The sequence below is a fragment of the Ammospiza caudacuta genome, chromosome Z, assembly GCF_027887145.1.
Source record: "Ammospiza caudacuta isolate bAmmCau1 chromosome Z, bAmmCau1.pri, whole genome shotgun sequence".
In the NCBI taxonomy this organism is placed as follows: domain Eukaryota; kingdom Metazoa; phylum Chordata; class Aves; order Passeriformes; family Passerellidae; genus Ammospiza; species Ammospiza caudacuta.
In genome coordinates this window covers 85,645,180-85,661,314 of record NC_080632.1, presented here as the reverse complement: position 1 = coordinate 85,661,314, position 16,135 = coordinate 85,645,180, and the positions used below count along the sequence as shown (strand labels likewise).

The 16,135-nt window shown below is 46.1% G+C and overlaps 1 protein-coding gene across 2 annotated transcripts; it reads left to right on the top strand.

The window, feature by feature from the left end:
- Positions 1-1,146: 1,146 nt before the first annotated feature.
- HDHD2 (haloacid dehalogenase like hydrolase domain containing 2) lies at positions 1,147-15,035 on the top strand. 2 transcript variants are annotated; one of them, XM_058824181.1, is made up of 8 exons: positions 1,147-1,157; positions 1,499-1,567; positions 3,263-3,397; positions 6,102-6,310; positions 8,506-8,590; positions 11,730-11,946; positions 12,630-12,693; positions 13,408-15,035. In XM_058824181.1, the coding sequence occupies exons 3-8, from the start codon at positions 3,297-3,299 to the stop codon at positions 13,509-13,511; spliced, it is 780 nt and encodes a 259-aa protein (XP_058680164.1). In that variant the 5' UTR covers positions 1,147-1,157; positions 1,499-1,567; positions 3,263-3,296; the 3' UTR covers positions 13,512-15,035. The 2 variants fall into 2 exon arrangements, with proteins under 2 accessions (XP_058680164.1, XP_058680165.1); XM_058824182.1 differs by having other exon boundaries at positions 1,153-1,157; positions 3,266-3,397.
- The last annotated feature ends 1,100 nt before the right edge of the window (positions 15,036-16,135 follow it).

Genomic DNA, 16,135 nt, shown 5'->3' with positions numbered 1-16,135 from the left:
GCATCTGAGGATCAGGTGTGCAGGGAATGAGCAGGGAGTGCAGGGACAGCCAGGGAATAACCACACTGCTGCTGTCCCCTCACGTGGCTTCCAGCAGCTCTGGAACAGCGCCGCAGCTGAAACTGCGAAAAACAAGGAACATGCAACATAAAGTTATTACGTGTCTATGCATCCCAGTAATAGCTTGTAAAACTATATATAAAATTAATGCGTTTGTAGGTTAAAATTCATGTTACAAAATATATAAACTGATATAAATGTGGAATTATAAATATAGGTATAAAAACATATTCATTATAGGTATAATAAGTGGATTATGATATAATAATATATATTATATTATCACCATGGACATATTATGGATTTAATTTAAAACATTACATTGTAGATATATAATGGGAATAATTTCTTCCAAGTATCCAATATATATATATGTGTGCGTATGTATTTTTATATATATGTATATATATATATATATATATATATGTATATGTATGTATTTATATATAAATATATACTAGTTACCGTGGAGATATTATGGGTATAATATATCCATATATGGATATGATAACATTTTTATAACGTGTATATATATGTATAAATATAACAATATCGATATATGAATACATTATTATGTATGATATCCATACCGGGCATAATATATCCATAATATAGAGATTAAAAACATATAGAGATTTTAAAAAATAGTTTATGGATATCCATAGTGCATGGCTACGGATGCAAACATGTCCATATAGGATATAAGGGATATAATTTACATGATTTATGATCATAGCCACATAGGGTATGATTACATATTACATACATAGGATAAAGAGGCTGTAACAGGTATAACAATAGGTATATAATGCATAGAACGGGTGTAATTTATATAATTTTTAACCATACCCATGTCACGGTGCGCCCTCAGGGCCCTGCGGGCTGCCCCCCGCGCTGCCTGTCGCGGCTGCCGGACACCGACTGGCGGCAGGCTCGCTGCGGGCTGAGGTCGGTATTTATTTATGGCAATAATCGTTACACTCTGTTTATTATTTGCCGCGCTGGCGGCGGGCGGGCCCGGCGCGGGGATGGGCGGGCGCGGCTCCGCCAGGACCCCGCGGGCGGCGGGCAGAGCGCGGCGGCGGCGGCGGGAACAGGTCAGTGCCGGGGGAGGGAGCCGCGCTGGCTGCTCCCCCCTCTCCTTCGCGTGGGCGCGTCCACCGCCTTCGGCCGCGAACGGGCGGGCGGAACCATCGGCGTCAGGGAAAGGGGAGCCCGCCGCGGTCGGTACTCCCCCGGTAGGGAATGGGCCAGCCCGTATGTTTGTTGTGAGCTGGCGGGAAGGGGCGGTACCATCCCCGAGAGACGGGGGATTTGGGGGACGGGAGGGCACACCTCTGCCATCCCCATCCTTCCACCGAGGGACATATATAACCACATATATCTCTATAGAATATATCACATATATATCTATAGAATATATCCCTCTTTCCCTTAGGTTGTGTCTTGTGTTCCTCGTGTCCTTGTCCCAGAGACCGGGGCTGGGGTGTCCCTTTGTTCTGACAAGGTGAGTTTTCCTTGGGATGTGATTAGGAAAACTGAGGTTCTGGAGGCTTTTTAGGACTTCCTGGCAGTCCATGAGCTTTTTCCTTAAAATCAGGGTGTGCTGAAAATGGCTCTGCTGATAACTTCCATATTTCCCAAATAAATGGACTGTGAACAGCAGAACCGATGGAAATGTAGGGTAAAAATAAAATAGTAACAGTAAAATAAAAACAGTAACAGTAGTAATAATAGTGATGATAATAATAATGATAGCAGCAATTTCCATTGAAATTGATGAAGCTTCTTAAGGAGTTCTGTTTTCAGCTGTGTATCTTTAGCATTTAACTTTGGCTTTAACAGTAAGAGAAGCATTTTTATTTATTTTCTTATTGCAGAGAACCAGCAGGAATAACGGTAGTGGAACATCAAAATTTCCTGTTGTGTGTGTGTGTGCGCGCGCCACGTATTGCGACCCCAGGCCCACATGACCATTTATAAAAATGTCTGCAAAGATAAAACTGACAGAAATCTATTAGGACATGTTCCAGTCATAGTGTTGACTACTTTGTGTGCTTTTTTAAAAGTACAGACATGCTACATGCTGTATGTAACCAAACTAGCTGAGCACAAAATTCTGGTCACTCATAGGGTTGGCAGATCCCAGAGTGGTTTGGTAGAAAGGGACCTCAAAGCTTATCCCATCCCGCCCCCTGCCATGGGCAGGGACACCTCCCACTGTCCCAGGCTGCTCCCAGCCCCATCCAGCCTGGCCTGGGGCACTGCCAGGGATCCAGGGGCAGCCACAGCTGCTCTGGGCACCCTGGGCCAGGGCCTGCCCACCCTCCCAGCCAGCAATTCCTAATTCCCAATGTGCCAAAATCTGTGCCTGCCCTCTGGCAGTGGGAGCCATTGCCTGGGTGCTGTCCTTCCATCACTTGGAAATTGTCCCTTAGGTACTGAAAAGCCAAATTCAGATCACCCCAAAGCTTTTCTTCTATAATCCCAACTCTCTCGGCCTTTTCAGATTGTTCTTGTGTAATGAAGAGGAGAAAATATTGCTGTCTTGGATGTTTTCTGAGAAACAGATCCTCAGACTTGTTCGTAGAGTAAAATGCAGCGCTCGCAGCCCAAATGAGTGGGAAGTGTTTGTTTCTGGAGACAGATCTTTAACCAAGGGATTCTAACATCACCTCTCTGTTCACCTGGTGCCTTTACCCTTCAAATCCTGGCTTTTATTTTGGGCTGAATACGTGGAACCAGAAAAACTGCCCCTTTTGCAAGAGTGCGGAGTGACCCTTTGTGGTGCTGGATTTGTCTGAGCCCTGAGAGCTTCCTGGCTAAAAATCTGAAAAAATCCTGACTGAGCTGCCTCAGAGTGGCTGTGGTGTGGGCTGCATCACTCTTACAAAAAACAAAATCAACAATTTCCACTTTGGCTGAGCATTTTGAGCTTTACAGCCAAAATGCATCTTTAGAGATGCACTTTAGAGCACTGTGTCTTTATTTCAGTGTTGGTGTCGGCAGGACTTGCTGAGGCCTTGCGCCAGTAATCCCAGGCCTAATGGCCCTCTCTCTCCCCAGAACCCTTGAGTCCTTCAGACAACTTTATTTTATTTTGATGCATTTAAAGAACAAACAGCACCCGATTTCCACAGAGTCTTTGTGAGGAAAAACACCCCACTTCATATCAGTTATGTGGGTTTTTTTAACTCCCCAGCAGTCCCAGGTGCCTCGGCCTGTCCCCGGGCGCGATGGCAGCGCGGCGCGCTCTGAAGGCCGTGCTGGTGGATCTCAATGGCACCCTCCACATCGAGGACACAGCTGTGCCCGGCGCCCAGGAGGCCCTCAAAAGGCAAGTTTCCCCTCTCTTCTGGGTTTGCTCTGTAAGGTTGTGTCAATGCTGTTTGCACAAATGGGTGGGTGAGTGGGGTGAGCACGTGGCCGAATCCTTTGCGCTGTGTTCGTGCCAGGAGAGCTCGGCAAAGGGTGGACAGAGGTACTGGTGTCACCTGAGCCCCTGCTGCTTTCCTCAGTGGCTCTTCCTGTGTTTTTTGACATAAAACCCCCAATATTCAGGGTGTCTCCACTGATTCACAGGTGAGACAGCCACAGCTGAAGTTGAGTTCTGGTGAATTACGCCCAAATCAGTTCAGCTGAGCTGTTTCTCAGGGCTCTGATTGTCAAATCTTTTAGATCTGTGCTGAGATAAAGTGGGATAACAGAAAAGCTTGGTCTAGGAAGTAAGGCAACCTCTGCAGCGTTTTAATTTCATTCAGACAAGGCTTTTCTTGGTTATTACTGTTTTTAAAGTTTCTTTCTGCTAGGTAGGTAACCTCATTTCTTTTTACTTTTGTAGGAATTTCAACACATTAATAAACAGGGCAGTCAAATTAACTCTTTCTCTTTTGGTTAAAGAGTGCCTAAAGACACTGAGGCACAGCAAAGTGATTTATTCCAGCCAGGTCAGTGGTGAAATAGGACACACAATCCCAGGAATATTTGTGGTGTTGCAAGAGAAGACATCTTGCAATGGATGAGGAAAAATCCCAGAGTGATAGGTGATATTGTGTTGAATGAAGTGGGACACTTTAGGATTCTGGGGCAGTAAGGATTAATCAGGATATAGGAGCAGAACTGAATTCTCTACTGGAGCTGAATGGGCTGCTAAGGGTTTTATACAGCTGGACTGTAGCTCAGAGGAAAAGTTCACAGAGGGATGAAAAAGCTGCATTTCCCACAGGTAATGCTGTGCAAGTTATTATGTCCTTAAGATGTAAAACTGCAAGGAAGTAAAAACTGCTGAAACACTGGGTACTCCTTCATTGCCCTTTCACTCACTACACTGTTTCCTGCTGCAGGGAGAAATGAGAGTCGATGTTCCTGAAATTCCATATAATATATGTGTGCTGTCACAGGTATGGAGGGCAGGTGGCAGAGAAAACAGCCAGGTCTTTTGGCTCAGAGGTTTGGCAAAAATTATTATCCCACTCTCTTTTCTGCCAGTCCACATCCCTCTCCTTCCCAAAGAGAAGCTGGAAGGAATGGCATGCAGCTTGCTTAGGGAAAAAATGGAGAGGTGCCTGTTTTAGGGTTACTACATTCACAGTGGCCTATTGAGGTACAGAGGGAAAAATCATAATATTTTTTATTTTATGATCAACCAGGGGACTCTTTTTTCAGCTCATACATGTGAATGGTCAGTGTAAAACAAGAGATAGAAGGAAGTGGCAGGAGAAAGCAAGTCTCCAACTTTATTCTGATGTTCTCCACACAGTCCTGATGCCTGTGTTTGTTCCTATAGCAACAGAGAAAGTGATGGTGGGGGAATAATTAAATGGAATGCTGTTGAAACTGTCACTTAAAATTATTTGATTGTTTGGCAGCATTTACTGTCAGCACAGGGCAATAGTGTGGTTTTATGTGATACTGGTGTTCCTCAGGAAAGGTGGAAATGGCTGCAGAAGCTGGCATAAAACCACCACCAAGGTAACACAGGCTCCTGGAGCCTCCTGAACGAGCCACAGCTGCTGGGAAATTCACCCAGCAGTTGAGTTCAATATATTAATTCAGCAACAAGCTTATTTTGTTTGCTTATTTTGATCAAGAAGCGGGACTGTCTTATTTATTGTGTAGTTTGAATAAAAAGGCTTTTCAGAATAGTTATCATGGATGTGCTGGCTGCTGCTGTGAGGAGGGAGCTGCAATCACAGTTTTTCTAAGGAATGTTTGTGGTAGGGGAGAGAGAGGAGGGGAGGATGACTTCTCTTGGTCTGAGGGATGTAATTCTTGCTGTCTGTTCCACATCATACAAATTTTTGTGTGGCACCAGTCACGTGTGCTCTTTGCATCTGTCTCAGAATCTCTGCTGGTCAGAGTGACCCCAAGATGCGTTAGAAAGTCTCTTTTCCCAGCCTGGCAGTCGAAGAAGGAGTCATAACTCTTCAGTTCTTGTTCTCAAGGTTGTTTATTGTTTCTTATCTATAAAATTCTTTCTCCAACCTGCTGAGGTCTGTCTGGCAGGTCGGGTTGTGGCACACTGCCCAACCTTGGGGTAGTGTTATCTTCTTATACTAAAAACTACATGTACACTATTTACAATAACTTCCCAATATCACCTATGTTAGACAGTGAGCTTCTACTCTAAACCAATCTAAAAGTGCCAACATCCCCCAGAAGATGGAGGCTAGGAAGAAGAAGGAAAAGGACAAGGCACGCCCAAATTTCTGCATCTTGGGACCCTGAGCCTCCATTCTAAACATCTCAAAAATCTTATTTTTCATCCTGTGGTGAATTCACTATCATTCTACCTAAACTTTCATGGCTTGTAAATCCTCATACAAGGTTGTTTTTTTTTTTCCCATGGGTCAAGATCAAAGTCACAGGTGTCTTGGGCTCTGTGCCAAGGTCTCTGATCCCCCTGGGCAGGGCTTCGAGAAGAAGAATTTCCTGGTTTCTGGTACATCTGCAGCCCTTGGGGCTGTTTTTAGCCCCAGAGAGAAGCAGAGGTGTGGGAACAGGAGGAGCCTGTGTCCAGTTTGCCCCTGTGTTCCCCCCAGGCTGCGCGGTGCCCCGCTGACCGTGCGGTTTGTGACCAACACCACCAAGGAGAGCAAGAGGGACCTGCTGGAGCGGCTGACGCGCCTGGGCTTCGACATCGCCGAGCACGAGATCTTCACCTCCCTGACAGCAGCCAGGAACCTCCTGGAGCAGCAGCAGGTGCGGCCCCTGCTCCTGGTGGATGACAAGGCCCTGCCTGATTTCACAGGTGAGGTGCTCAGGAAGCAGCTAATTAATGAACAGCAATTAACGAGACGTTGTGGTCTCGACCGTCGACAGACCACCAGCCATGGTGGAGCCTAAGTGTGGAATGCTGCAGGGTCATAAAGGTCCTTTCTTCATTTTAAATCAAACATTAAGCAGCCTGAAGTTGTATCTACTTGAGGAGCAGTGGGAATGGCAGCCAAGGCCTTCAGATAGTCAGGAATTCAGGTAAAACTCAGTGCTTTCCATTCATTTCCAGTGTAAAATATGAAGTAATAGTTATCACGAGGTTATTGATGCTTTATTGGACCTACCAGTGCTGATTTTTTTTGTAGCAAAGATGTGCCAATTTGTGCAATACCTGACTTCCAGCAGAAGTTTTACTCATAAAGAGCTGAAAAAACTGTGTGTAGGCACACACAGCAGGCTGTTTCTTTGTTAATGAATTATTATTAAATGCAAAATCTTCAGACAATTATTGCTGAACTTATATTTAACATTTAGGTTTCACCCCATGTACTTGGATGCTTTCACTGGTGACAGAAGGTTCATCAGCCTGAGTCCTCCAAACTGTCATCCCTAAGGACTTGGTTAAGATCTGCTTTGCTAACAGATGCTCCCATTTCCCTCCCTCAGTAATCAAGGGAGCAGAAAATGATGTGTTCTCACTTGGACATCAAGAGTAGCAAAGATACCCACATTTTTAACATACTTAGAGTTGAAAACTGTATACTGTACACTCAAAATTTCTTATTTAAAGTCAAGGCAAGCAGAAGTTTGGATGGGTTGCCTTGCCCTTGCCTTACAAACTGAAATATTTTGGCTGTGTAATTTAAGTAGGTTGTAATCTTGCCAGGATCTAGGAGTTTTCTGTTAAATTTTGGTGCCATAGTCTGGTCAAAAAATTCAGGGCTGTCAATGTTCAGGAGAAAAACCTCTGTGAGAGCAGTGAAACCTGGTAATCTGTTCTACCTAACAGCGTATTCAGAGAAATGTGCCCCCAGCAATATTCAGCAATATTTGTGCTCCAGGAAGGCTTTCGTGGGTGAGAAACAGCAGAGGCAGCAGCCCTTTCACTGACAGCATTTAAATCAGCTCAGTCTCCATGGTTTTGGGATCTTTACATCAGTTTTTCGGGAGCTGATGCTAATTTTGTAAAAGATGGCACAGTCACAGGTAACTTGGGGTCACATTGGTGCATCATCTGTTTTGCTGGGGTCTGGAGTGAGTTGTTTGATTTGTTTTTTCTACAAGGGCTTTGGCTCACATATCCTCAGTGCTGCTTTTGGAACATGTCAGTACAGTGGAGAGTGCTTTAAATTCCAGTTAATGGCTGCTATTGGGCCGTTCTTGGCTAATCTCTCTGTTAAAGTTGGGCACAGGCAGATGAAGGAATCCTTTCCTGGTTTAAGGGATCAGATGCTTCTGGGCGATGTCACAAACCCACCGTGGCGCCTCTGAGTGGATGTTCTGCTGGCTGAGCCACCTGAGGGACATGCAGCAGGAGACCTGAGCCAGCCAGGAGCTCTGGTGGTGCTGCTAAAGGTGCAGAGGGTGTGTCTGAAGGTGGAACAAAATCCTCAGCTGATAACATGCCACTAGTGAAACCCTCCTGCTGGTGCTACTCTGCTTCCACTGCAGGGGTGGGACTGCAGTGGAGCTGTTCCCAAGGGCACTAAACCACCTTGAAAAAAACCTTCCAGAAAAGTCCAAATTTATCTAGGGTAACAGCTTTTGGGCCATGTTGCAGTACTGTCTTTATTGTCAGAATCAGGCTGGTGCATGGAACAACAGTCAGTGGAATTTCCTGTGGCTAGAGGGAGTAGAAAAACTGGATGGGATTCACTTGAATTCCTGCTTTACTGTCTTACAAAGCACATAAATGTATGTAGAGAGGGGTTCTTAGATGGCAGGCAGTCATTCAGTTAAGAGAGGGATTTTTGTGTCCTGCTGCATTTCAGTGGGAGCAGTAGCAGAATTGTTCCACAGCTGCTGTTAAGAATGTCCAGATCCTAGAGGATGGAACAGTCTGGATAGACCAGCACCTTTCCCACAGATGCTTTCTTCATCTGTAAAAGACATAAAAGCAGTCTCTGTGCTTTGACTGTGTCAGAAAATGCTTGGTTTTGCCTTAAAGTGATTAAATGCACTTTGCTGACTGTGGGCTGCTAAGTGTGAATGAAATCCTGTCTTTCCTAGGGATTGGCACAGATAACCCCAATGCTGTGGTGGTGGGACTGGCTCCTGAGCACTTCCACTACGAGATGATGAACAAAGCCTTTCGGTAAGGCAGCCCCTGGCAGGGGCTGGAGGGGGAGCTGTCTTGTGCTGGGCTCTCTTTCTGGGAATAAAAGAGTGGTAGGAATATCACACACTATGCAGCTTGTGAGGGAGCCACTAACCCTGTGGGATTTGGGTTCTCCACCAGGAGCTTGAGGCAGTCCAGACCTCATTTTTACAGCTTTCAGGCTAAATAATGCAGAAGTGCAGTCACAGCTGTCACTGAGGGGAAAAGTTAGCAATTCATCAAGGGGAAATACACAAAACTAGGGATGTGGGGAAGCATTCTCAGAATTAATTGGGTTGGAAAAGACCCCCATCCCATTGAGTCCAACCTGTGACCAATCCCCACTGTGTCACCAGCCCAGAGCATTGAGTGCCACATCCAGGCCTTCCTTGGACACCTCCAGGGCATCTCCTTCCAATACCTGGCCAGCCTTTCCATGGGGAAATTCCTCCTCATGTCCAGCCTGTACCTGCCCTGACACAGCCTGAGGCTGTTTCTTTTTCTCCAAGAGGAGAGGCAGATTCTGTGTTCAAAGCTCAGCCTTCAGAGCCTGTGTGCTGTAGGGAAGGAATCCGGTGTTTAGGGCAGATTATTCCTTACCTGCCTAATGCAGGATATCCAAGAGTATCTTCTGTTCAGGAGTGACCAGCACAACCTGTTGGGCCAGGTGGGCTGTGGAGCTGATCTTGAGTGTTTTATTTTTAATGCTCTTTTTGCCTCTAGGCTGAGGGGTAAGTCAGAGCCACACTCCGTCTGTGACCATCCATGAGTGCAGAACCATGTGTTCTTCTCACTGGTTCTGGCTTGACTCCACACTATATTTTAACTTGAAAAGCCTGTTCAGCTTTCAGACTCTGGATGTGAGCCTGTAGGTGAGCATAGCCCTGGTGATGTGTGGAATGAGCCCTTCCCCATCTTTGCTCACTGGATGGGGGCTACCATGGTTCTGCACCTTGAAATCCAGTGAAAACCCTCATACCAAACACCTTAACCTGTCTTTAAACCATAAAACTAGAAGAGGGAGTATCAGTTACTGCCCACCAGTGTCTTAGGGAGGTTTCTTGGAGTGAGAGGCCAATGCTGTCCTCATCTGCTGCCAGTTCTGTGTTACATCAACAGATGTTGACCCAAACTGACCCTGTCTGCCTGGTTAGTAAGCCTTGCCAAAGGCATTGATTTTGGAATTTTACTTTGGGTCATTAGTGGACTCTTAATTTCACAACTGCATGAGCTTAACCTGTTCCCTATCCCAGTGCTTACATCAATTGATTTGTATTTCTGTCCTAAATATATTAATTGTTGAATAATATCCATCGTTTGCTTCGGGCTGAAGAACAAAACACTTTAAAAAAGCCAGGATGGGTTCTGTCTGGCCTGTAACACCTCACTGATTTGTTCTGGGTGTTTCCCCCCATTCTCTATGGGGGATAAACTTTTGCTGGTGTCAGTTCTGTTAGGCCTGATGGAAACACTGGGCACAGGCACATTCTCTTCTTGTCAAGCCTTGCCCTATTCCTTCCCCTTTACTGCTCAATAATTAAGTCACTTGGGATTTGCATTGAAAATGGAATTGCATCGGGATTGCAGAACTCTGAGGTGAATCTGATTAAATGCAGATATCTAAGCGCAGGTTCCTGCGTCTGTGCTGGTGATCTGGGCTCTGGAGGGATAAGAGAGGCACTTCAGGGCATTTTTTTACCTAATAGTGCTTAAAATAGGGCAGTTGAACTGTGCCCTAGGAGTGCTTTTTCCTCTGCACCAACTGTGAGGAGTCCAGGCTGACTAATTATGTGGCAGGCAACTATTCCATTGACACCCAACATTAACTTAGGTAAATCTAACCCAACACAAGTCCCAAAACGAGATATGCAGAGTCTGGCCGTTCTCCAGGCACCACTTGAAATGGCTGAGACTAAATTTCTCTTCCTTTATAAGTGGGATTTTGATGCCATGTTTGAAAGAATTCTCTCAGGTGAGATCTCTCCTGCAAACTGCTGAACATAGTGGTTGTGGTGATGCTGTCAAATTAAATTTTTCTGTGTCCTAAAGGCATCCTCCCATCATGAACCATGTCTGGCTGCTCACAGAAACACAACCCAGCTCTCTTCTTGTTCAGCTTGCTTTGCAATGCATTGATTCAATAGGAGTGTTTTGCGATAATTAAGTGAAATGAAATATCATTTATGCCCTGCTCAGAGCTTCCAGACTGCTCTGCAGACATCCTCCAAGGAGAATCCAGCTCACCTCAGCCAGCCTGCTACAACAGGGGCAAAGCAAGACTTTGTTTTCTTAAAGGCTTTTGTTTTGTTTTGTTTTTGTTTTGTTTTGTAAATCAGGGGTTGAGGGGAAAATGAATCCTCCTTTCTGCCCTGAGAGTAACAGCTAATGTTTTACACTGGTGTGATAAAGATTGGAATGACCTGCATTACCTGGAGAAGGTGTAAAATCAAAGGGAAGATGTTTGGCAGTGCAGAAGGCAGTTCAGTGCTTGTTGCACTGAAACTTGGGAGGGGAGGACTGCAATAATTGCTGTGCTTGGTGCACCAGGAGCATTCCTGTAGTGCAGCACCTACACAGCTTCCCTTTGCTGCAGGACAGGGGGATGCAGTGTCTGCTGTAATGAAAATCTCCAGAGCACAAAACAGAAATAAGTTGCAGGTTCTGTGGAATCGAGCCTGCTCAAACTCCCAGGGTAAACAGGGAAATTCAGAGGGACATGAATGCCTCAAATGGCTTTGAGCTTTTTTTAATGCAACTTGTTACTGTAATTCCTTCAGTGCTAAAATATAAAGGTCAAATTATTCATCCTGTACTTGTAAGAAATTGTTCCCTGTGAGGGTGGACAGGCCCTGGCCCAGGGTGCCGAAGCAGCTGTGGCTGTCCCTGGGTCCCTGGGAGTGTCCAAGGCTAGGCTTGGACAGGGCTTGGAGCACCCTGGGACAATGGAAGGTGTCCCTGCCCATGGCAGGGGTGGAATGAGATTAACTTTAAAGTCCCTTCCAACCCAAACCATTCTGGGATTGTGTGAAAGCCTCTTGAGGCCTTCAGTTGTAAATATACTTCCTTTAATATAATTTTTGTGCTCTCTTCATTCATTCATTCATTTATTCATTCATTCATTCATTCATTCATTCAGGTTGATTTTGGATGGGGCGCCTCTCATAGCGATCCACAAAGCCAGGTATTTCAAGAAGAAGGATGGCCTGTGTCTGGGACCTGGACCTTTTGTGACAGGGCTGGAGTATGCAACAGACACCAAAGCCACCGTGGTGGGGAAGCCAGAGAAGACTTTCTTCCTGGAGGCTCTGCGGGGCACGGGCTGTGCCCCCGAGGAGGCCGTCATGATTGGAGACGTACGTGGGCACAACCTCAAAGGGGGCTCCAGAGCATGGAACTGTCATTTCTAGAGAGAAAACAGAGCTGGGGAAGGACCCAGGAGCAGCTGAGGGAGCTGGGCAGGGGCTGAGCCTGGAGCAAAGGAGGCTCAGGGGGGCCCTTGTGGCTCTGCACAGCTCCTGACAGATGGGGACAGCCGGGGGGGTCGGGCTGTGCTCCAGGGAACAGGAGGAGAGGGAATGGCCTCAGGCTGGGCCAGGGGAAGTTTAGATGAGATATTAGAGAAAAATTCTTCATGAAATAAGACTTTGAGCACTGGCACAGGCTGCCTAGAGCATTGGTGGAGTCCCTATCCCTGGAGGGGTTTAAAAGCTGTGTGCATGTGTGGGACATGGGTCACTGGTGGCCTGCACAGTGCTGGGGGAAGGGTTGGCCTCAATGGTCTTAGAGGGCCTTTCCAACTTAAACAATTCCATGAAAGTTCACAGGATTTAGTGTGTAATCCATGGGGTTTTCTCTCTTACTTCAGTCACTATTTGATCAGGCAGAGAGCACACACAAAACCACTCCTGTGACAGTGTGACCGATGGGATAGCTGAAAGATCTGACTCTGTGTCACTGCTTTTAAGTGATGTGCAAAGCAGAGACGGTTATGGAAGTGTCTGTACCCACTAATCCCTGCTCTCCTGCTGTGTCCCAGGACTGCAGGGATGATGTTGGTGGTGCCCAGCAGGCAGGCATGCGTGGGATTTTGGTAAGGACAGGTAAGTACTCAATGGATTGATCATTTCAGGAGACAGTGGTGCCTTCAGTGGTGTCACTGTGTGCCCAGAAGTGAAGGAACTCTGAGCCCTGGGGCCAGACCCCACCTTCCACATCCCTGCTGGGGTGGGGCAGAGGCAACTTGTCAAGCAGAACATTGTGACAGCAGGGCTAGAGCACAGGACAGACCCCAGCTGATGGCAGGCTGACCAAAGTCATGGATGGGGACTGCTGCTCTTGTAGGTGTGAATTTTTGCTCTGACTCAAAAATCCAGAGCAGTAATCACAGAACAGAGGGAGCTATTACTGTCACACCTTAGATTGCCAAAATCAGTCACAGCAATGTAACTTCTGATCATGCAAGAGCTCTGGTGACATTCCTTAACAATTACAAATGTAATTTTGCTTTGTATGGAAGTGGAACCCGGAGGGATTGACAGGTATTGTTTGTGTTGTTGATGGACCCATGGACTGGGAAAGGTCTCTTTGAGGTGGCAGCTGCTCATGCCACACAGTGTGATATGTTGAAAATGAAGGGAAGTTATCCGGCTTTTCTTGAGAAGAGTCTTCAGAGAGGTGCTCTTCATCAGGAACTGTAGTGATAGAACAGGGAGTATTGGGTTCAAAATGAAAGACATGAAATTTAGGTTAGAGATTTTAGGAAGGGGGAAAAAAAAAGGAGTTTGGTAAACTAACTTTGTGTTAATCTGTTACAGGTAAATACCGTCCAGCAGATGAAAACAAAATTAACCCAGCTCCCTACTTGACCTGTGAGAATTTCCCAGAGGCAGTGGAACATATCCTGAAGCAGATGTTGTGAGAAAGGGAACAGGTAGCTTGAAGAAACATCTGTTTCACACAATTTCCTTCATACTTGCTTCAAAAATTAAGTCCCAAGATCAGTGCATGCGTGGCATCCACCAGAAACCACCCTGGGCTGTGAGGGGCAGAGGATCCATGTGGGCCCAGCACAGGCACACACACAGGGCAGTGTTTCCTTATTTCCACTTTTCAAAGAATACCGGATGAAAAGTGCCATCAGGAAAGTGTCACCTTCTGCAGAATAAGCTAAACTGAAAACATGCACTGAAAACACTCGAGTAAATAAAGCTCAGAGCCTTAGAGCTCAGTGGCCTGTAGTGATTTCACTGATGGCTCTGCTCTTCTCTGACTTAAAGGTAGAGAATATGCTCACTTAGAAGTGACTCTTAAATGAAAATATCACCATTGCTTAATAATAACTACTGTGGCTGTCTTTCATTAGAGATCCTGTTATTTGCTTTTCAAATTTTACATAAAATTAAAAACTGTCAGCATTTTACAGATGTTTTAATTAGATCCTGTTATTAAAAAGAATGATACAGAAACAAAACTCTGGTATTAAATGCCTTAGAGACTGTGACTTTTTAAAATTAGTCTTCAGCAGGGTCCTATTAATGCTACAGTTGCAAAATTTCACTTTTGTTGGGGATTTTTTTGTTTCTTTTTAATGTTATGGAAAAAATCCTTCACAAGCCATGGGGACAGATTCCACTTTTTACAGTTGGTTAGCAGAGCTTTAAAATGAAATTTAATTCTGTAGCGTGCAATGCTTTTCCTATGTACTACATCCCCCAATATGAACCAACTTTGTAATGATGGTAAATGGCTTTTCTGGTCCATTTGCAAACTGTAATAATCAAAGTCCTTTACAGTTGTTTTACAGTGCTCCTGTGTGTTAAATTATTAGATTGTAATTATGCATTACTGGAGTATTAACCTTATTGAAAATACAGTTTTGTGTTAATGAGCCATGCTCGTTCTTGTTAAACAAAACCATGGTGATGAATGAATTCCTCACATGTGACAGTGTCTCTCTGCAGCCTCCCTTGGTGGGTGGTTACTATGTTCAGATTTAGACTATGCCAGGAACAGAATGGGTGGATGGAGGAGATTTTACAGTAGAAACTCAAGAATAAATCACAGAATCTCAGAATCATTTAGGCTGGAAAAGTTATCTAAGATCATCGAGTCCAACCATTGCCCAGCACAGCCAAGGCCAGCAGTGACCCACATCCTCAGGTGCCACATCCATATGGCTTTTAAATCCCTCCAGGGATGGGGACTGCACCACTGCCCTGGGCAGCTGTCCCAGGCCTGGACAATCTTTCCCAGGAAAAAATAATTCCAAATATCCAACCTGAACCTCCCCTGGTGCAACTTGAGGTTGTTTCCTCTCATCGTGACACTTTCTGCCTGGAACAAGAGACCTCTGAGGAACAGAAGCCATCTTTAGATAGTGTCTGTGGGCCCTCGTACTGCCAGCTTCAGTTTTGCATAAATTCACACGTCTGGGTTTTGTGCCAGCCATTCTGAACCTGTTGGTTTCTGCTTGGAAGGATGGATGTGAGGGAGGTCTGTGGCCTGGGGTCACAGTTAGGTACAGGAGGTGGGAGATGTACCAGCAAAATCCTGTGAAGGTATTTCCCTTGGAGACTTCCAATAATGTGTGACTGATGCAGGAATAAAAGGGACTGTCAGTGCCTCAGAGGTCCTGGAATGTGCTGGAAAGTTTGCACAACCCTGCTGCTTGGAATGCAGACACACACAGCCCAAGAAAAATTGAGAACTGCATGGAGGGGAAGTGTATTGGTGAGCAAGGAGGAGGGTGAGAGAGGGCAGTGATGGGACCTGGACCCTGAAAAAATGACAAAAAATGAAAAAATGTTGGAATTTCTGATGGGAAGAGTGCAGGACACGTGGCAGTGCTAGCTGCACCTGGCCATGTGTGTGAGCAGGACAGTCCAGCTGGGGGACATTTGGCACAGCCTGCACAGCTCCCTGCAGCACCCACGGGCAGGGCAGGCTGGCACACCTGGGAAGGGACTGCAGCATCCCTCCAAGGAGGACAGGCTGAGGGAGCTGGGGCTGTGCAGGGCTGTGAGGGGGCCCGCAGCCCTGGCTGTCCCTGGCTGTCCCTGTGTGCAGGGAGGGACAGAGCAGGGCCCAGGCGCCGCTCCAGGCCCAGCAATGCCACCAGAGCCACGGGCGGGGACTGAGCCCAGCAGTTCCCCTGCACAGGAGGCACAAAAACAGAGACCAGACAGGGGTGGAGTCTCCCTCAGCAGGGATATTCCAGAGCCCTCTGGACACAATGCTGTGCCCTGTGCTCTGGGATGGCCCTGCTGGAGCAGGGATGTGGCACCAGCTGTGATCCCCTCTGGTCCCTTCCAGCCTGACCCATGCTGGGGTTCTGCAATTCTGCTTTATGGCTGGCTGCAAACCAGCATTGGGTACCCACCAATTTAGTTAATTATCCTAAATTTGCTGATTTTCTGCAGTTTTTCTCTAATTCCTTGCCTTTTTCACTTTGGCAATACCCCAAACCAATGGTACAATAACATGCTTCAAGGCTTTGAACTCAGCTGAAAATAGTGACAAACTAGCCAAATTTACATGCCCTGC

Coding starts and splice junctions, on each gene's coding strand:
- HDHD2 (XM_058824181.1), top strand. CDS start 3,297: ATGGCAGCGCGGCGCGCTCTGAAGGCCGTGCTGGTGGATCTCAATGGC. Junction 6,311..8,505: donor GGCCCTGCCTGATTTCACAG/GTGAGGTGCTCA, acceptor TGTCTTTCCTAG/GGATTGGCACAGATAACCCC. Junction 8,591..11,729: donor ATGATGAACAAAGCCTTTCG/GTAAGGCAGCCC, acceptor TCATTCATTCAG/GTTGATTTTGGATGGGGCGC.